Source organism: Oncorhynchus keta, chromosome 33 (genome assembly GCF_023373465.1).
Source record: "Oncorhynchus keta strain PuntledgeMale-10-30-2019 chromosome 33, Oket_V2, whole genome shotgun sequence".
NCBI lineage: Eukaryota > Metazoa > Chordata > Actinopteri > Salmoniformes > Salmonidae > Oncorhynchus > Oncorhynchus keta.
Window position 1 is genome coordinate 14,443,285 of NC_068453.1, and position 22,049 is coordinate 14,465,333.

The following is a 22,049-nucleotide window of genomic DNA, read 5'->3' on the forward strand; positions in this document are numbered from 1 at the left end:
GAAACCAACATGGGGGGGTGTTCTTCAACAAACACCCTCCCCCTCTCTCTCTTCATTTCTATTGGCCTGTATGACTGAGTGACCGTTTTCTGTAGGTGATGTTGCGTATTCCTAACAGTTCCAGGCCATGCTAGGATGCTGTTGCAGTAATTAATCTTCAGTCTCACACCAGTAGAGGTGAGAGAGAGCGGTATAGAGAGACCCAGTATAGAAGGTACCAGTTACAAAGAGTGATGCTGATCCCTGCGGGTGATTGTGTCAAAGTTTCAAATGTGGCCAATTATCTATGCCGATCTAAACTCCCTTCAGTTAACTCTAGTCTACTGCCCTGGTAATAATCGAGGGGATTCTCTGGCCACTGTGTCCCAGTGAGGGTGTCTCTCCTCCAGCCTGCCTGGTGGCCTCTTCCCCTTGGGGAGCAGAGTGGAGGTAATGATGATGGCCATAGGCCATGGTGTGCTGGGCAAAGCTAATCAGATCTGAGTATGAGAAGGGAAAACAAGGCCAGAGTCGGAGAGAGAGACCTGACTGCAGTTCAGCAACCAAATAACCCATTTCCACAGACAGTTTAAAAAGTGAGCTGAAGTCCCCAGCTCACTATTGAGTGGAGTACTGTGATGTGTGTTTGCTCTCTGGGGCAGCTAACTGCCTGTTGTCTCTCTGCAGTGTGTGCCTCTGTCAGAATCACTTACCTGGATGGATGGGGGTAAGCAAAGTTCAGGTGAAGTGCATTTTGTGTCACGTGGTAGTTCCCTGCCCTTTATAGCCACCCAAAACACACACACACACACACACACACACACACACACACACACACACACACACACACACACACACACACAGAGAACTCTCTCCTGCCGTTGTCTGTGTGTGTCCAGGGCACACAGGGGCTGTCTCCACATGCCATTGAAGCTGAGAGATGCAGACTGACTAGCGCTGACTGTGGCTTTATCTCCGCTGTGTGAGTCAGAGGTCCCCAGACTCCACCACAGTTGGTGAGGAGTGGGAATAAATAAAGGTGTCAAGTTTCCCAGGCGCTGGTGTCGACTTGAGGGAGCATCCACAAACAGTGTAGCCTCCCTATGAAACTGGCCTCTGCTAAGAGGAGTGGACTTCTATGGCACAGGTGAGAGTGTGCTGCCTCGCAATGTAACAATATAGGGTCACTGGTTCAAGCCTCATTCCTGACTCCTCCCCCTCCACCGCTGCGTTAGTAATGGGATATTTGATTCCGAATGGAGGTCTTGGCTACATTGCAACTTCTGCTCACACGCCAGTTAATTGCATTTGCTTTGGTAATGAGGGAGGCTGATTGCATATCATGAATCATGTGCCACTCTCCTGCCCTTGTGCCTCATCTTCTTTAACCCCGGAGGGGTTCTGAAAGAGAGCGGGTCTCCAGTTGGGCTGGTCTGTGCTTCACCGTCACCTTTCCCGGTCAGAGGAATAAGGCAACCTCAGAGGGAGGTTTTCCAGAGGACATGTGGTTCTGTACAGAGGAGAGATGTGAATGAATAAACGGCATGAGACAGAATCAGTAATGGCACAAGAGCAATAATGGACTGTCTAAGGAGATAGTGACACCCGCAAAGGACTGTATAATAGCATCAACTACTATTAACAACTAGCAATAGGTTTAGTCTGGCGACTCCATCCCAAAGCTCTTCATTCCAGAGTAGTAGTATTATAATCACCTCTCCTCCTAATGAGCTATTCATCCTCAAGTACACCCTTGAGATTGAATACCACCTCGTGCTGCGATGGGACTGGTGGTGGCATAACTGCCAGACCGGCTCGTTTGGTGGCAGTCAGCCACCGAGCTGTAAGCCTAAGGTAATGAAATCAAACGCTATTGTAGAAAGAGAGGGGCCCACACTCGCCTCGAACATGTAACCGTATCATTACCGATGGATAACGGCTATTGTGGTCGACACGCTCCGTCGCCCACAGGAATGTAGGCCTGCCTAGCCCTTCTGGGCGGTGTGGCGGTTGGTGAGTGCACCATGTATTCTGAAGGCAATTAGCGCACAGAACGGCACCTTGAACACTCGCAGATGCATCGTTCCAATGAAAAAAAATAACTAATAAATAAGCAAATTAACGAGGCAAAACCATTTCATTATTTTTAGTTTTCTCCTGGTCCCAGAATTGTGAGGTGAATATATAATATATATATTCACCTCACAATGCTGTGTGTAGCAATGTTCCCTCAAATGTTTTCCAGGCACTGAGCAAATTTCAGGTCTGCTGAGTGCAAACTTGAACATTGTGAAAATTCTATGCGACTTCCAGTGCGTGTTTAATGTGAACACTGAGGCTGTACCCACTTTAAGTTACACAGTTTTAACAGTGGCCAAGTAGGCTACTGTGACTATTTGCTCATAATGTAGGCCTACCAGAATGGCCTGCCATCAAAATCAAAGGAGAAAATGCATCCCATAACATTCTAACATGGAAGTAGCTGTTCTATCATTCAGCCTACAGTAGCAGCCAATGTGTGGTGTTCTCCTGTGCCCTCAGCCTACAGTAGCAGCCAATGTGTGGTGTTCTCCTGTGCCCTCAGCCTACAGTAGCAGCCAATGTGTGGTGTTCTCCTGTGCCCTCAGCCTACAGTAGCAGCCAATGTGTGGTGTTCTCATGTGCCCTCAGCCTACAGTAGCAGCCAATGTGTGGTGTTCTCCCGTGCCCTCAGCCTACAGTAGCAGCCAATGTGTGGTGTTCAATGTCGGCCTACATTCCATGAGACTTAAAAAAAAAAAACATGCAGAGCTTGACATTAACCTGTTTATCCACTTGTCTTTCAGACAAGGGGGTGACTGAAAATGTTGTTGTTTGATGCAAGTAACCACTTAACAAAATACAATGCATTATTATTCTCATACCATTACTACATAGACAGGCCTAATAATTCCCTAACTAGCAAAGGATATGAACAAAATGTGCATGTGGCTACATGCAACTCTCACTTTGATCTCAAAACAAGTGAATCTACTCATGACCACTCATGCTGTAAACACAGTCCAGTTCAAAGTAAATGGCAAAGATCCATATATGGCAATGGTCTATTGCATGCAGGTCTATTGCATGCAGGTCTACTGCAGTGGTGTAAAGTACTAAAGTAAACATACTTTTAAGTACTACTTTTTGGGGGGGTATCTGTACTTTACTATTTATATTTTTGACAACTTTTACTCCACTACATTCCTAAAGAAAATAATGTACTTTTTACTCCTTACATTTTCCTTGACACCCAAAAGTACAAGTTACATTTAGAATGCTCAAGCAGGACAGCATTATGGCACCTATCAATATAACACTTTGTCATCCCTACTGCCTCTGATCTGGCGTACTCACGAAACACAACTACTGTGTTTGTAAATGATGTTGGAGTGTGCCCCTATAATTAAAAATAATATGAAAATCATGCTGTCTTGTTTGCTTAATATAAGGAATTTGATGTATAGCATTTACTTTTACTTGGTACTTTTACTCATGTATGACAATTTAGTACTTTTTCTACTACTGTACTTAAGTACATTTAAAACCAGATAATTTTATACTTTTACTCAAGTAGTATTTTATTGGGTAATATTCACTTTTACTTGAGTCGTTTTCTGTGAACTTGTCTAAGACTTCGCCAGCAGCCAATGAAATTGAGTATGGCACTCAGAGCCCAAACCAGCCAAAAGAAATATCCGCCATGTTGCGCAGTCAACATTAGTCAGAAATAGCATTATAAATATTCACTTACCTTTGATGATCTTCATCAGAATGCACTCCCAGGAATCGCAGTTCCACAATAAATGGTTTTGTTCGATAATGTCCATCATTTATGTCCAAATAGCTTATTTTGTTAGCTAGTTTTGGTAAACAACGAAAAGTACAAAAAGTTATATTACAGGTTGAAGAAACTTGTCAAACTAAGTATAGAATCAATCTTTAGGATGTTTTTGTCATAAATGTTCAATAATGTTCCAACCGGAGAATTCCATTGTCTGTAGAAAAGCAATGGAACGAGAGATACCTCTCATGTGAACTGTGCGTGACTGAGAACGAGGCTGCTGCCAGACTCCTTAGTCAAAACAGCTCTCATTCGCTCCCACTTCACAGTAGAAGCCTGAAACAACATTCTAACAACGGTTGACCCCATGCCTTAGGACGTGCAAAATGACCCAAATCCCACTGTGTATTTGATAGGAGTTCAAAAACTACAAACCTCAGATTTCCCACTTCCTGTTTGGATTTTCTTCTCGGGTTTTTGCCTGAGTTCTGTTATACTCACAGACATCATTCAAACCGTTTTAGAAACTTCAGAGTGTTTTCTATCCAATACTAATAATAATATGCATATATTAGCATCCAGGACTAAGTAGGAGGCAGTTTACTCTGGGCACGCTATTCATCCAGAAGTGAAATGCCCCCTATCCCAAAGAAGATTTAAAGTATCTTTACTTTTACTCAAGTATGACAATTGAGTACTTTTCCACTACTGGTCTACTGCAAGTCTGATTGCAATAGAATCCTACTCCGATGCGTTCTGCCAACAACAAAATGTTGAATTGAAAGTGGCTAATATTTTGAATTGAAAGTGGCTAATGTTGAGTTGATTTTTTTTAAATTCTTTTTTTTTAACCTTTATTTAACCAGGTAGGCTAGTTGAGAACAAGTTCTCATTTGCAACTGCGACCTGGCCAAGATAAAGCATAGCAGTGTGAACAGACAACACAATAACACAGTAGGAAAAAAAGGGGAGTCTATATTCATTGTGTGCAAAAGTCATGAGGTAGGCGAATAATTACAATTTTGCAGATTAACACTGGAGTGATAAATGAAAAGATGGTCATGTGCAGGTAGAGATATTGGTGTGCAAAAGAGCAGAAAAGTAAATAAATATAAACAGTATGGGGATGAGGTAGGTAAAAATGGGTGGGCTATTTACCGATAGACTATGGACAGCTGCAGCGATCGGTTAGCTGCTCAGATAGCAGATGTTTGAAGTTGGTGAGGGAGAGAAGTCTCCAACTTCAGCGATTTTTGCAATTCGTTCCAGTCACAGGCAGCAGAGAACTGGAACGAAAGGCGGCCAAATTAGGTGTTGGCTTTAGGGATGATCAGTGAGATACACCTGCTGGAACGCGTGCTACGGATGGGTGTTGCCATCGTGACCAGTGAACTGAGATAAGGCGGAGCTTTACCTAGCATGGACTTGTAGATGACCTGGAGCCAGTGGGTCTGGCAATGAATATGTAGCGAGGGCCAGCCGACTAGAGCATACAAGTCGCAGTGGTGGGTGGTATAAGGTGCTTTAGTGACAAAACGGATGGCACTGTGATAAACTGCATCCAGTTTGCTGAGTAGAGTGTTGGAAGCAATTTTGTAGATGACATCGCCAAAGTCGAGGATCGGTAGGATAGTCAGTTTTACTAGGGTAAGTTTGGCGGCGTGAGTGAAGGAGGCTTTGTTGCGAAATAGAAAGCCGACTCTTGATTTGATTTTCGATTGGAGATGTTTGATATGAGTCTGGAAGGAGAGTTTACAGTCTAGCCAGACACCTTGGTACTTATAGATGTCCACATATTCAAGGTCGGAACCATCCAGGGTGGTGATGCTGGTCAGGCGTGCGGGTGCAGGCAGCGAACGGTTGAAAAGCATGCATTTGGTTTTACTAGCGTTTAAGAGCAGTTGGAGGCCACGGAAGGAGTGTTGTATGGCATTGAAGCTAGTTTGGAGGATGGATAGCACAGTGTCCAAGGACGGGCCGGAAGTATATAGAATGGTGTCGTCTGCGTAGAGGTGGATCAGGGAATCGCCCGCAGCAAGAGCAACATCATTGATATATACAGAGAAAAGAGTCGGCCCGAGAATTGAACCCTGTGGCACCCCCATAGAGACTGCCAGAGGACCGGAAAGCATGCCCTCCGATTTGGCACACTGAACTCTGTCTGCAAAGTAATTGGTGAACCAGGCAAGGCAGTCATCAGAAAAACCGAGGCTACTGAGTCTGCCGATAAGAATATGGTGATTGACAGAGTTGAAAGCCTTGGCAAGGTCGATGAAGAAGGCTGCACAGTACTGTCTTTTATTGATGGCGGTTATGATATCGTTTAGTACCTTGAGCGTGGCTGAGGTGCACCCGTGACCGGCTCGGAAACCAGATTGCACAGCGGAGAAGGTACGGTGGGATTCGAGATGGTCAGTGACCTGTTTGTTGACTTGGCTTTCGAAGACCTTAGATAGGCAGGGCAGGATGGATATAGGTCTGTAACAGTTTGGGTCCAGGGTGTCTCCCCCTTTGAAGAGGGGGATGACTGCGGCAGCTTTCCAATCCTTGGGGATCTCAGACGATATGAAAGTGAGGTTGAACAGGCTGGTAATTGGGGTTGCGACAATGGCGGCGGATAGTTTCAGAAATAGAGGGTCCAGATGGTCAAGCCCAGCTGATTTGTACGGGTCCAGGTTTTGCAGCTCTTTCAGAACATCTGCTATCTGGATTTGGGTAAAGGTGAACCTGGAGAGGCTTGGGCGAGTAGCTGCGGGGGGGGGGTGGATTTATCGGTGGTGACCGTGTTACCTAGCCTCAGTGCAGTGGGCAGCTGGGAGGAGGTGCTCTTGTTCTCCATGGACTTCAGTGTCCCAGAACATTTTGGAGTTGGAGCTCCAGGATGCAAACTTTTGCCTGAAGAAGCTGGCCTTAGCTTTCCTGACTGACTGCGTGTATTGGTTCCTGACTTCCCTGAACAGTTGCATATCGCGGGGACTATTCAATGCTCTTGCAGTCCGCCACAGGATGTTTTTGTGCTGGTCAGTCAGGTCTGAAGTGAACCAAGGGCTATATCTGTTCTTAGTTCTGCATTTTTTGAACGGAGCATGCTTATCTAAAATGGTGAGGAAGTTACTTTTAAAGAATGACCAGGCATCAACTGACGGGATAAGGTCAATGTCCTAGGATACCCGGGCCAGGTCGATTAGAAAGGCCTGCTCACAGTGTTTTAGGGAGCGTTTGACAGTGATGAGGGGTGGTCGTTTGACTGCGGCTCTGTAGCGGATACAGGCAATGAGGCAGTGATCGCTGAGATCCTGGTTGAAGACAGCGGAGGTGTATTTGGAGGGCCAGTTGGTCAGGATGACGTCTATGAGGGTGCCCTTGTTTACAGATTTAGGGTTGTACCTGGTGGGTTCCTTGATGATTTGTGTGAGATTGAGGGCATCTGCTAAATGACTTAAATGTAAATGTAAATCTAGCTTAGATTGTAGGACTGCCGGGGTGTTAAGCATATCCCATTTTAGGTCACCTAACAGAACAAACTCTGAAGCTAGATGGGGGGCGATCAATTCACAAATGGTGTCCAGGGCACAGCTGGGAGCTGAGGGGGGTCGGTAGCAGGCTCAACAGTGAGATATTTATTTCTGGAGAGACTACTTTTCAAAATTCGAACTGTTCGAACTGTTTGGGTATGGACCTGGAAAGTATGACATTACTTTGCAGGCTCTCTTCAGTAGACTGCAACTCCTCCCCCTTTGGCAGTTCTATCTTGATGGAAAATGTTATAGTTGGGTATGGAAATCTCACCATTTTTGGTGGCCTTCCTGAGCCAGGATTCAGACACGGCAAGGACATCAGGGTTAGCAGAGTGTGCAGTGAGTAAAACAAACTTAGGGAGGAGGCTTATGATGTTGACATGCATGAAACCACGGCTTTTTCGATCACAGAAGTCAACAAATGAGGGTGCCTGGGGACATGCAGGGCCTGGGTTTACCTCCACATCACCCGCGGAACATGCAGGGCCTGGGTTTACCTCCACATCACCTGCGGAACAGAGGAGGAGTAGAATGAGGGTGCGGCTAAAGGCTATCAAAACTGGTCGCCTAGAGCGTTGGGGACAGAGAATAAAAGGAGCAGATTTCTGGGCATGGTAGAATATATTCAGGGCATAATGCGCAGACAGGTGTATGGTGGGGTGATCACCATTACCACAGTAAAAAATAGCAACATTTCGCCTACCCGGCGTGCAGGGCAGCTGAGTAAGGTGCACCTACCGCCAACAGCCCGAGACAAATAATAAAAATAGGAACACAAGGCTATATCGTTGTTGTTTTTTACAGAAATGTTTGGTGATTGACTAGGAATGCCTTGGAGATTGACCAATCGGGTTGGTGACAATTGCACTAGAAAGTTTAGTGAAGTTCAATCTCGTGCTTCTCTCTGTGTGTTGATATTTCTCTGCAGCAGTCTTGGGGCTACTGCGTGTTTAGAGGGAACATTGGTGTGCAGCATGGATAGGGATGAAATGACCTTGCTGCGTGTAGCGGCTAGATACACGGGCCTACCTAAGAACAGGTGTTTTTATACACTGGTGAATAGCGAGCTGATAATGGATGAAACACATGGTCGAGAAGACAACCTTGATCCGTGTAGGTGGCTAGACGCCAGCTGCTGGGTGAAGAAATGGCCTGGACCAGCCTTCATGTTGATGTGCATACAGCAATAGTATAATTTGCACAGGGGTGGGAAACTGGCGGGCAACGGGTGGCCCACGAGCCCCACCCCATTTGAAGGCCCTCAGATCAATTTCCACAAAATAAATGTCTTTTAGGAATTCAGTCAGGTTTCAACTGTTGCATGTTAGAATACACAAGATGCAATTTTGATGCAAACATTTCTCCACCCTATGGCAGAATGTGTAGACCTGCAGGAAATTAGCTGTAAAACAGCTCATTTTCCTATCTGCCCCATAGCGAAATGAGTAGAATTGCATGAAATTAGTTATAAAATTGAAAAATATTGTGTCCCATGGCAAAAATGTGTAGGATTGCAGCAGTTGCTTTAAAACTAACATTCTCTACACCCCGCGAGCAACTGCAGCCCCTCGTGAGTTTAGATTTGTTGTGACCCCCCCACCACAATCAAAGTTGCCCACCGCTGTCATAGGATATCCTATGACCGCACAACCCTCTGGCTATGACTAGAGAGCAAGAGAGGAGGAGGAAAGAGTAAGGGGAAGGAGTGCTTGACAACTTCGAGTTGTTTTGCCCTTTAGCATGTCTTTCCCAGTGGGCATGCCCCACCCCCTCCTCCTCCCCAGGTCCTGTCATGCTGGACTCAGGGCACAGGAAGGAGGAGGTGGTTGTCTGCAGGTGTTGTACGCCAGTTTGTTTCCTGGCAGTCTGTACATGGTTCAGTGATCAGTGTACCCTTTGCCAACCCTCTACTCTGCCATCAGAACCCCCTCCATCGTATCCCCTGCTGGCTAAGGTGACAGCTATTCACAAGTCGTATAAAGTACAACTGTGTGTTTGTCAAACATGTTATTCATACCCTATTAAAAATGTGTTTTAAAACACACTACAATGTCATGTACTTCAACAAATTGGGGGGGTAATTAGATTTTTGCAACCGGTAATACTGTAATCAAATAGTAGTGATTGTGGTTGTACCTCCACCCTGTGGGATTTCCACATTTTGGACCCTCATCCCTAAAATTAAAATGGACAACTCCTGAGTGAAAATGCTTAATTTTTCACGAGATAGGCACTCAAATTGGGAGTTGTCCAGAAACATCTGTGGAGATGTGGGCCAACAACCAAAGGCTGGTAAAATCATAAAAACCACATCCATTGAGTGCATCTGAAATGTCATTATCATTAACTGTAAAGTTACTGTACTTTATAAAGACTGGATTTCAAGCAATACGTTGTTAGTAAAATAGTTTTATGACCCAAAAAACGGTGTGTCTTGATGGATGACTGCTGAATTTACTAGGACAAAACAAACAACAGGGCATATTGACGTGGGCATAACGGAAACGCTTCAACTGAAATATTCTAAATGCAACAATCAGTATGAAGTCACTGATGCTGTAGTAATACAGACTCTAAAGATGGCCTCCAATTAGCACTTTGGTTGCTTTTACATTGGCAGCCCAAATCTGATATTCTGCCCAATTGTTGTTCTTTTGACTAATCAGAGCAGGTATTTTGCCTGTAAGAAATCAGTTGGTCTGTCTGTGTATAACACAGCCTTACTTAATATTGGCTGCCACCCACAATACGCACCTTACTATACAAGCATCTTTAAAATCAAATCAGTTTATTGGTTGCGTACAGTTTAGCAGATGTTAGAGCGGGTGTCAGATGCTTATGTTACTAACAGTTAAATGTCAAATAATTCAAATGTAATGGGGAACAAAATACAACAAAAAAAGACAAGATAAAAAGACAGGACAAATTGGATTAACCCAAATAGCACTGTAGTAGTAATCAAATGCAATCTGTGTGCATGTACACCGGGAGAATTTACACAAGATCAGCTAAGAATATGTACAGCAGTAGATATGAGTAAGCTACTGTATGTCAGGTGTATAAATAAATGTGGTGTGTAAACGGTGTAATTAAAATACAATGTGCAATAGTAGAATTATGAGCTACGTGAGATACAGTATTTACGTACAGGGTGAAACGGGAAGTGACCAGTGGTTCAATGTCTCTATAGCATGGGACCGTGGTGTTGGCTGCGTGTGTGTGTGAATATGAGGTGTGTGTGTGTCATAGCTTGTGTGTTTTGTGTGAATGACTGTGCTTCACCTGGTACATGGCTAGTGTTGGCTGTTCAACACTTTTTTTTTTTGTCTCTCGGTCTTGGCACTGATGCACCTTTACTGTCTGTCCGACGGTAGCCGGTGAACAGTCCTTGGCTTGGGTGGCTGAGGTCCTTAATGATCTTCTTGGCTTTCCTTTGACACCAGGTGCTCTAGCTGGCCTGGACTCTGTTGAACTGGTTTGTTTGGTGGAAAGAGGCCAAATGAATTCACTCTTTTATAGCAATGCCCCGCCTCTTTCCAGGTGGTCGTTATTGGGTTTTTGATTAAGTTTAATGGAGGTGTGTGGTGGCCAATAAGGGGCAGGATCCCCTCCAGGGAAGGGGGGACGTGAGAGTTTTCTACAGTACTTGTAAGACATTATTAGAGATGACCAGGCAGAAGTGAGTGAGGAGCACCCTTCTCAAGTTGAACAGTAGGCCAATCTGAGCCACCCGGTCATATGGTAAACAAGGCAGCATGGTGGATCTTTCAGAATGTATTCACCATACAGTAGGCCAATCTGAGCCACCCGGTCATATGGTAAACAAGGCAGCATGGTGGATCTTTCAGAATGTATTCACCATACAGTAGGCCAATCTGAGCCACCCGGTCATATGGTAAACAAGGCAGCATGGTGGATCTTACAGAATGTATTCACCATACAGTAGGCCAATCTGAGCCACCCGGTCATATGGTAAACAAGGCAGCATGGTGGATCTTTCAGAATGTATTCACCATACAGTAGGCCAATCTGAGCCACCCGGTCATATGGTAAACAAGGCAGCATGGTGGATCTTTCAGAATGTATTCACCATACAGTAGGCCAATCTGAGCCACCCGGTCATATGGTAAACAAGGCAGCATGGTGGATCTTACAGAATGTATTCACCATACAGTAGGCCAATCTGAGCCACCCAGTCATATGGTAAACAAGGCAGCATGGTGGATCTTTCAGAATGTATTCACCATACAGTAGGCCAATCTGAGCCACCCGGTCATATGGTAAACAAGGCAGCATGGTGGATCTTTCAGAATGTATTCACCATACAGTAGGCCAATCTGAGCCACCCAGTCATATGGTAAACAAGCCAGCATGGTGGATCTTTCAGAATGTATTCACCATACAGTAGGCCAATCTGAGCCACCCGGTCATATGGTAAACAAGGCAGCATGGTGGATCTTACAGAATGTATTCACCATACAGTAGGCCAATCTGAGCCACCCGGTCATATGGTAAACAAGGCAGCATGGTGGATCTTACAGAATGTATTCACCATACAGTAGGCCAATCTGAGCCACCCGGTCATATGGTAAACAAGCCAGCATGGTGGATCTTTCAGAATGTATTCACCATACAGTAGGCCTAGCCTATATGTTTCAACTAGTTTCCTTGGGAAGACAGATACTCCATATATATCTTCATTATTTTATTGTGTTACTATTTTCTTACTTTTGAACTGCATTGTTGGTAAAGGGCTCGAAAGTAAGCATTTCATGCCTGCACTTGTTGTATTCGGCACATGATTTGATTTAAAGCCATAGCCAATGCGTTTTCATCATGAGTGCAAACACACTTCTGTCTGTGTGTGTGTGTGTGTGTGTGTGTGTGTGTGTGTGTGTGTGTGTGTGTGTGTAATTTAGCGCAGTGTTGCGTGAGTGTCTTGTAGCCAGTCATAGTTGTCTGTTTGTGTTGCTCCCACCGCCACTCATGTAGCTGCTGACTTGTTACATCCAGGGACTGTTACACACACTCCGCTGCCGTGAATGAGTGTTAGAAGCAAACTTGGGTCCAGTGCCAGGGTGCTGGCACACACTCCAACCCTGCTTACACACTATTTCCCCACATGAACACACACTATAGCTTCTGCCAAGGTCTACCACGGGTTAGATACGGTGATTTTCAGTCCTATACTGAGTATGCAACATTCAAAAGGGGGGAGGGGTTGTTTTGAGCCGCACATTTTTTTGCAAAAAAAAAGAAATTGTTTTGGCTTGCCTGTATTGCATGTTATTTTGGCATTAATATCAGTTTGTAAACATTGTTAAAAAATAAACTTGGGGAAAAAAACGAGCTCCGACTGGGAAAATACGTTTTAAACGGTCATCCAATTCGGAATTGTAAATCTGGAACTCGGGCCTCTTTTAAGAGCTACGACCTGAAGATTATTGACGTCATCGTGATTCGACCTTGTTTTTTTGGTGTTATTTTCCAATTGTCTTGAAAGCACCATAAATCCAGAGAATGCCAGACTTTGATGACTAAATTTGCCCATAAAGCACCGTTGGCCACCTTCCTGTTCAAATGAGCACAGCACAACAAGGTGAGTCCAAAAATGTATTGTATGCTGCTGCATAAATTATGTAATATGCCAGGGAGATACAGTGGGGCAAAAAAGTATTTAGTCAGCCACCAATTGTGCAAGTTCTCCCACTTAAAAAGATGAGAGAGGCCTGTAATTTTCATCATAGGTACACTTCAACTATGACAGACAAAATGAGAAATAAAATCCAGAAAATCACTTTGTGGGATTTTTAATGAATTTATTTGCAAATTATGGTGGAAAATAAGTATTTGGTCACCTACAAACTCTACTATGGCCAAGACCAAAGAGCTGTCAAAGGACACCAGAAACAAAATTGAAGACCTGCACCAGGCTGGGAAGACTGAATCTGCAATAGGTAAGCAGCTTGGTTTGAAGAAATCAACTGTGGGAGCAATTATTAGGAAATGGAAGACATACAAGACCACTGATAATCTCCCTCGATCTGGGGCTCCACACAAGATCTCACCCCGTGGGGTCAAAATGATCACAAGAACGGTGAGCAAAAATCCCAGAACCACACCTAGTGAATGGCCTGCAGAGAGCTGGGACCAAAGTAACAAAGCCTACCATCAGTAACACACTACGCCACCAGGGACTCAAATCCTGCAGTGCCAGACGTGTCCCCCTGCTTAAGCCAGTACATGTCCAGGCCCGTCTGAAGTTTGCTAGAGAGCATTTGGATGATCCAGAAGAAGATTGGGAGAATCTCATATGTTCAGATGAAACCAAAATATAACTTTTTGGTAAAAACTCAACTCGTCGTGTTTGGAGGACAAAGAATGCTTGCATCCAAAAAACACCATACCTACTGTGAAGCATGGGGGTGGAAACATCATGCTTTGGGACTGTTTTTCTGGAAAGGGACCAGGACGACTGATCCGTGTAAAGGAAAGAATGAATGGGGCCATGTATCGTGAGATTTTGAGTGAAAACCTCCTTCCATCAGCAAGGGCATTGAAGATGAAATGTGGCTGGGTCTTTCAGCATGACAATGATCCCAAACACACCGCCCGGGCAAAGAAGGAGTGGCTTCGTAAGAAGCATTTCAAGGTCCTGGAGTGGCCTAGCCAGTCTCCAGATCTCAACCCCATAGAAAATCTTTGGAGGGAGTTGAAAGTCCGTGTTGCCCAGCAACAGCCCCAAAACATCACTGCTATAGAGGAGATCTGCATGGAGGAATGGGCCAAAATACCAGCAACAGTGTGTGAAAACCTTGTGAAGACTTACAGAAAATGTTTGACCTCTGTCATTGCCAACAAAGGGTATATAACAAAGTAATGAGAAACTTTTGTTATTGACCAAAAACTTGTTTTCCACCATAATTTGCAAATAATGTGATTTTCTACATTTTTTTTCTCATTTTGTCTGTCATAGTTGAAGTGTACCTATGATGAAAATTACAGGCCTCTCTCATCTTTTTAAGTGGGAGAACTTGCACAATTGGTGGCTGACTAAATACTTTTTTGCCCCACTGTATGTATACTGTAGCTAAGAAAGTAATACTAAGTTTATGTTGTGTAGTAAGCTGTTAGTAGCCCATGTGCCTCACCCTAATAATTTGGTCTATTTTCTCCTCTTAATTTCGCCTCCTGTTCTGACTTGATGGTGTACATGTAGCCTACAACCTGTTGTAGAGAAATGTAATCATTGAATATTGTAAGAGCTATCATTGTCTGCTTATATGCCCCCTTCATTTATCCTACAGTTCTGACTTGGTGTACTGGGAGAACACTATAAAAACGACCCATGTTCTGAATTCGGTTGCTGTACATTTCAAAAGTGCTGAACAAATAGTTATATTGACTACATCCGTCCTAGTTCGCTCATTAATGTCTTAATCGAAATTACGGATGGCCTCTTATCCACTTGTCGCCTTATGCAATAGTTTGTACATCTCAATTGCCAGTAGAAATCACATTTTTTCAAAGCAAGTTAGCCATATCAGCTAGGTTTTTTAAAAGGCAGTAAATGAGGTTGATTAAACTGTTTCGTTGCCAGACACGGCTCCGCTGAAAGGCAGGTGTAGCAGTGGTAAGGTGTTGGGACAGCTTTATGTAGGCCCTAACAGTTTGTGGGCACCGTTTGTCACCGTTATAGTACAATTCATGTATTGTTTAGTGTTGTGTTGTGTAGTGGCTTTGCTGGCATGCATCCCACTTTTTTCCTCCCCACTCAAGATGTACATGCTAAAATCGCCACTGTGTGTATGCATTAGATCAGCTGACTAACCTGATGTAATAATGGTAGCTGCTCTACGGATGTCCTCCACACTGCTTGAATAAGACATTACTTAGTCTGGCCCATCTGTACTTGTCCTTCAGTGCAATTGTGTTTTTAGCTCACTGCTCATTCCTGTCCTGAAGCCTCTAAAACAGAGGAGGTAAAACATCCTACCCGTGGCTCAATCTGTCAAGGTTGTGGCACTGGATTTGTTCACAGTCTCACACACACACACAGTAGACCACACACACACACACACACACACACACACACACACACACACACACACACACACACACACACACACACTGTGCCCACCATCCCCACAGGGCACAAGGAGACCTAATTCTCTACCCTTCATTTGTCTGAGAGCTAAAGTCGTCTCAGGCATCAGACTGGAACTGACATGTGTTAATGTGAGTGGGAACACTGGATAGTTAAGGGAACTGTGTGTGTGTGTGTGTGTGTGTGTGTGTGTGTGTCCACCCTCATCTATGTTTCTCATATCAGTCTGTGTGAGTTGGATTCATCCTAAAGCACTGTTAGCATTATTAAACACCAAACCCAAACAAATTCATACTGGATGGTGATGATATTCCCCTCCCAACAGATGGTGGTAATAAAAATAGGCCATTGTAGAAGTATAATCATTCCTCTTCATCAACAGGTGATGATGCTGCCTTGGCACTGCAACTTTATGGAGAGGGTGTTTAATTGGACAGACATATTCAGACACACACGCACACACACACCTCTATTTTTAAGTGCTACATCATTTGGAAGTCAAGTACCTGTAGTCAATTTTCTCCATTAGTCCTATTGCGTAAGCGGGGATGGTTTTGACACGGGCTCTGAGCTGTCTGAGAGTAGCCGCTGTCTCTACTGGGACTGGACGATTCCTTCACCTTTACCTGCCGCATACGAATGTAGCCCTTCATTACTAGCCGTCTTGACTGTACAGGTTTCTGTGGAGGACAGCAGCAGGAGCGGTGTGGGGTTGCAGTGGCCAGCTGGTGTGCCTGTAGCAGGGCCCGCTGGATGGATGATCATCATACAACACAACAGCCGTTCCCACCGACCAGGCTGGCACTACACCTGCATTCTGCTGCTGAGGACAAACTCAACACCTGCCTATTTAGAAATGATTAAAGTAATGCTTTGAAAGAGGGGCTTTTATGTGCAGTGTTTTTTGGAAAGTGTAGCTTAAACATGCAGACCAAGTGGCTGTTTATTTGATGGATTGATTTTCAGTAGGAATAGAACAGTAGCCCACAAGGAAGTGGATGGATGTTACGTCATAACCTGCTATGGTCAGGTCAACATCCCACATCGTAGCCATCATCATGGTTCACTGATTTATGATTATCTCTCTTGTAAACATGTGTTTATTACCCGTGTCGACACTGAGCTTACAAATCATCAGGGACATCTTCCTAATATTGAGTTGCACTCCCTTTTGCGATCAGAAAATGGTGAATTCATCGAGGCATGGACTACAAGGTGTCAAAAGGGTTCCACAGGGATGCTGGCACATGTTGACTCCAATGCTTCCCACAGTTGTGTCAAGTTGGCTGGATTTCTTTTGGGTGGTAGACCGTTCTTGATACACCCAGGAAACTGTTGAGCATGGAAAAACCCAGCACTATTTCAGTTCTTGAACACACGCAAACCAGTGTGCCTGGCACCTACTACCATACCCCATTCAAAGGCACTTAAATATTTTGTCTTGCCCATTCCCCCCTGAATGGCACATATACACTCTAAAAATGAGGTGTTCAACAAGGATTCTATGATCCTCAAAGTTTTTTGAAGAACCTTAGGGTTCTTGGCAATACCAGTTGGCCTGTTAGATTCCTGCAAGAACCCCATAGGAGGTGGTGTTCATTCAGGAACCTCCTTAGTTGGTGGGTGTTCTTACAGGAACCTAACTGCCCAACTGAACATTTTGGATATGAATTTGAAAGGACAGCAGGTGCACGCACTTATCTGAAAAATGTAAAGATCTCCTCAGTTTAAGGTCCTTCTGTAGCTCAGTTGGTAGAGCATGGCGCTTGTAACGCCAGGGTAGTGGGTTCAATTCCCGGCACCACCCATACGTAGAATGTATGCACACATGACTGTAAGTCGCTTTGGATAAAAGCGTCTGCTAAATGGCATATATTATTATTATATTATAAGGTAAGGTTTGACCCTTGTATGATCTAAATTGACATTGTCTTTTCAGATTTGTACAAATATTTCTAAAACAGAAAATGGACACAATCCAATGGATATCAATCAACAGAGGTAATAGTTAGGCTATAAGAATATGTTGAAGGCTAGATGTATCGGGTGCAGATGACTGAACTGCTCACTTATGTGTCTGTGTCGGCAGGTATACAGACAAGGAGGCATACAAAGGTATGTCTATTGGTATGTTATGCAGATCACATGTACCATTCTCCTCCCTTACCACTTCAATGAATATCCCAGAGGCCTCTACATTATGGACAAGGTATGTGTATGAAAACCATTATTAAAACAGTTTTTTTTCATTCACATTCACCATAAAAACCAAGGTATGAATACTGTCGTGTGGATGTTTTGTTAATCATCTGTATAATTACAATTTTTGGATTCACAGACTTCACCCTCCCTACACCTCTGAATATAACAGGAAACGTGCTCAATCACCCTGCACTGCAAAATCATTCTGGCTGTGGATACAGAGAACATCAACACTTTAACATCAACAGGCCAGAGGATATACCCATTGGACTTGGGGCTCTGATGGGAGATTATATCATAGTTATATATATTTTAAATTCTGCTTTGCCACTATTAATAAACACTGAGAACAAACATATTGTGTTATTGTTATGTGTAATATTAATAATAATAACAGGGGAGGGGAAGTAGTTCAATGTACCCCAAAGGGTTCTTTGAGGATCCATTAAAAGGGTTCTTTGAGGATCCATTAAAAGGGTTCTTTGAGGATCCATTAAAAGGGTTCTTTGAGGATCCATTAAAAGGGTTCTTTGAGGATCCATTAAAAGGGGTCTTTGAGGATCCATTAAAAGGGTTCTTTGAAAGACTTATAGGGGTTCCCCCACATTTTCAATTTGAAGAACCCCTAAACGATACTCCAGGAATATTTTGTTTTTATTAATAAAAATATGCATCAGATAATAGTTTAATTCACAGTGTTTATTATGATTTTAGTGGCAAAGCAGAATAAAAACTTTAAATATCAGATGAACTCCCATTAGAGCCCCAAGTCCAATAGGTATATCCTCTGGCCTGTTGATGTTCTCTGTATCCACAGCCAGAATGATTTTGCAGTGCATGGTGATTGAGCACGTTTCCTGTTATATTCAGAGGTGTAGGGAGGGTGAAGTCTGTGAATCCAAAAATGGTTATTATACAGATGATTAACAAAACATCCACATGACAGTTTTCATACCTTGGTTTTTGTTCAGATATTGTTCAGATACCTGCTGACACAGACACAGAGGTGAGCCGTTCAGTCATTGCACCCAATAGAACATATTCTCATAGCCGACATATTCATACTTCTCTGTTGATCCATTGGATTGTGTCCATTTTCTGTTTTAGAAAGATTTGCACAAATATCATCCTGCTGTCCTTTTTCAAAATCCAAATGTTTCAGTTGGGCAGAACCCCCACCAACTAAGGAGGTTCCTCTTATTGGGTTCTTAGAATAACCTTTTTGGGGCAAATTTCAGTGCCAAGAACCCTTAGGTCCTTCGAAGAACTTTGATGATCTTAGAAGAACCCTTGTTGAACCCCAAATGTTTTGTGTGTATAATAACGCGCTTGGCAGGGTAAGAGTCAGTGACCTCGAGCTCGGGGACAGACAATGTCTTTGTTTTCTCATCTGTCCCACTCAGACTGACAGGACACGGGCATGTCCCTCTCTCTCTATTAGCGCGTCCACGCCTGGCCTGTCCTAGACAATCATTTGTTTATTATTGGCCTAGTCTAAAGATAAAGGTCATGTCGGTGCCATAGCAATCGGCTGAAACAGTATGCTGCGCGCTATTGATTTTCGGTCTAGGTGGTGCAAATGAATCGCTCCAGCTCCGGGAAGGACCGTACTGCTCCGTGCGCATGCGTTAAGAGGAGGCTTCTCATTTTGCTGGCTGCTTTATAGTCAGTCCCCGCAGCCCACAGTAGGCAAGACAGTCGCTGCCTGTCTGTCTAGCGGAACGGTTATGGCTCCCTACTCACCCCGGCTTTTTCCCAGACCCAAGCGGCTTGTTGCCAGGCGAGGGCCGACATGACAGTACACGGTCGAGAGAAGACCCCTGGCCCGCTCCGCCTGACGGTCCCGTTAGAAGCAGGGAGAGGAGCAGGTCGATATGCGGTGCTGCTGGCTCTGTGCGCGCTGTGCTACAGCAACTCTCTGCACGGGGAGTTCGTGCACGACGATGTGTGGGCTATCAGCAATAACCCCGACGTCCGGCCCGGGTCCAGCCTGCAGAACATCTTCACCAACGACTTTTGGGGCAAGAGGATGGCGGATAACACGAGCCACAAGTCCTACAGACCGTTATGCATCCTCACCTTCAAGTAAGTTCTCTCTATCCCCTATAGCTCTCTGTGGTTATCTTCCCAGCATCGGTTGCAAAGTCTCTGTAGTTAACTTGAACAGCTTGGTCTCGGGCTTGAATGAGAAACAATGTTGCTGAAGTTGGTGGCAACGTCCATAAATGCGCTGGCCTCGTCGGCTATCCAACTTGTGATCCGATACAATTAATACCATGTATCGGGTTCTCCGAAATAGGCTAACGTCATAGACTAGCCTACTGTAGGTTTCTTCACGCTTTGAGCTGGGTTGAGCTTGGTCGATCGCCAGCGGCTATGAAGGACGCACATCTGCACCTACCATCACCAAACATGTATGTCGCCTGTAATGGGTTATAATCAGAATGATACGGCGGTCAGGTTGCGCAGTTAGCTAAACTTGCTGAAGCGTGCCATGAACTCTGCACACTCGCAAGAAAATACGATTTTATTTGTGCTCCTTCATCTTAGAATATGTTACAGAAATGCAACGTGAAACATTTTCAAATATCCTAGAGTCGAAATACAGCTGGACCTGACAGATGTTGACCGTTTTTTTTGCCTACACACTTGTTGCTTCTGTGGAGTCCCTGAATTCGCTCTCAACGTTCCCTTCAATGTATTTTTGGCGGATATGTTTGACGCTGCAGAACATTGATCGGCACATTTTGGGATATTAGTGTTGAATGTTGTCGTTCAAGGGAACTTTTCCAGCCAGTGTCAATTTAATCTCCGGGCACACACACTAGAGAGGACGTGTCACAGGCAGCGCAATGGGACGCGGGAGGGGTCTGGCTCTCGGCGCAAGCATTAGTCAACCAGAAACATTAATAGTTTACAGATGTCACAGATTGATGAAAAACACACTACAGACTATTTGAAAGATGTGTTGATATGAAAACTACAAAAAATAATAATTCACAGAACTGTAGGCTCTGTTTCTATCTAGCACACATAGGATGGATATTTAACCCTGATTTAACTAGGCAAGTCAGTTAAGAACAAATTCTTATTTACAATGATGGCCTAACCCTAACCCGGCCGGTTGTGATACAGCCTGGAATTGAACCAGGGTCTGTAGTGACGCCTTTAGCACCGCTGCGACACTCGGTTTCCCAAAAGAGGGGGAAGTGAAGTGTTATAATAATAGACATGTCCAGCAGGTCTGTATGTAATCAGTGAGGACACAAAGTGCTTGGATTTCTTCAGCAGGCAATAAAGTTGAAATATAGACAATAGATATGAAAAGACTGGAATACAAATATGAAGTGTCAGGTGGTAGACAACCATGGGATTAACCCATTCTCTGCCTGGTAAAGCTTTGTGCTTTTAGGGCTGTGGATACACACACACACGCACCATCCTATGTATGTGACCTATCTATTCTAATACTTTGATTGCTTAGGAAGACATCATCTCCACTGTCACACTGTCGCCGTATCCTCTGACCTCTTCTCAGAGCCTGAACCGTTTGACAACCGTGTGCTGCTCCTCCCTGACACCGCACGATGCGCCAGAAAATACATGTCAAATAAGTGTTTTTCTCTGCGCTACATTCCTGTGTTGAGCGTAGGTATCAGCATCCTCTTTGAACAGGGCACATTCAGAGCTGAAGACGTGTGATGTTGATTATGACAACAGAGAGGTTGTCAGCTGCTGTGTGTGTGCTGAATACTTAGTGCACTGGTTAAGGGGGAGAGGGAAGGCTGATGTGCTGATGCTTTGAATGGGTTTCTCTCTTTTGAGGCGATGGATGGAGCATCTGGTTGTGTAGCGCTCTCCTTCTGGTTCTGCAGTTGGTTACCCACACACTGCTGCCAAGCCAAGCAGCTGAATCTCCATCTACACATAGCCCCAAAGCTGGCCAGATGCATTCTCTGTGGTGTGTACGCTCACACACAGGCACAAGCTACTCCTGCGTGTCTTACTGTCTCAAGTCTGTAGTCTAATACTTTGTGACGGCACAGAGAGAAGGGAGGAGAGGAGTTGTCAGTGTCTCTGACACTACAGTACCTTGTCTGGTCTCCTCTGTATGTTCTTTAAATTCAGACTAAATTGGGCAAATCTGACTCACATTTACATGTATGCTTCATTATTATGGGAGAAGGGCCTATTTATCACATGTACAGTATATGGGACAGTGGTACATATGGACACACACACACACACACACACACACACACACACACACACACACACACACACACACACACACACACACACACACACACACACACACACACACACACACACGTTCTTGAAGATCTGCTAGGTATATCTGTCATTTTGACACGTGGAGACTCACACCTCATACACACACACACACACACACACACACACACACACACACACACACACACAC

The 22,049-nt window shown here is 44.4% G+C and overlaps 1 protein-coding gene across 2 annotated transcripts in view; it reads left to right on the forward strand.

The window, feature by feature from the left end:
* Positions 1-19,293: 19,293 nt before the first annotated feature.
* Positions 19,294-22,049, forward strand: part of LOC118365954 (protein O-mannosyl-transferase TMTC1-like) — a 130,513-nt gene continuing 127,757 nt past the window's right edge. For both annotated transcript variants that reach the window (XM_052492073.1, XM_052492074.1), the window contains exon 1: positions 19,294-19,693. In XM_052492073.1, the coding sequence (XP_052348033.1) occupies positions 19,401-19,693 (293 nt within the window). In that variant the 5' untranslated portion in view covers positions 19,294-19,400. The remainder of the gene's footprint in view (positions 19,694-22,049) is intronic.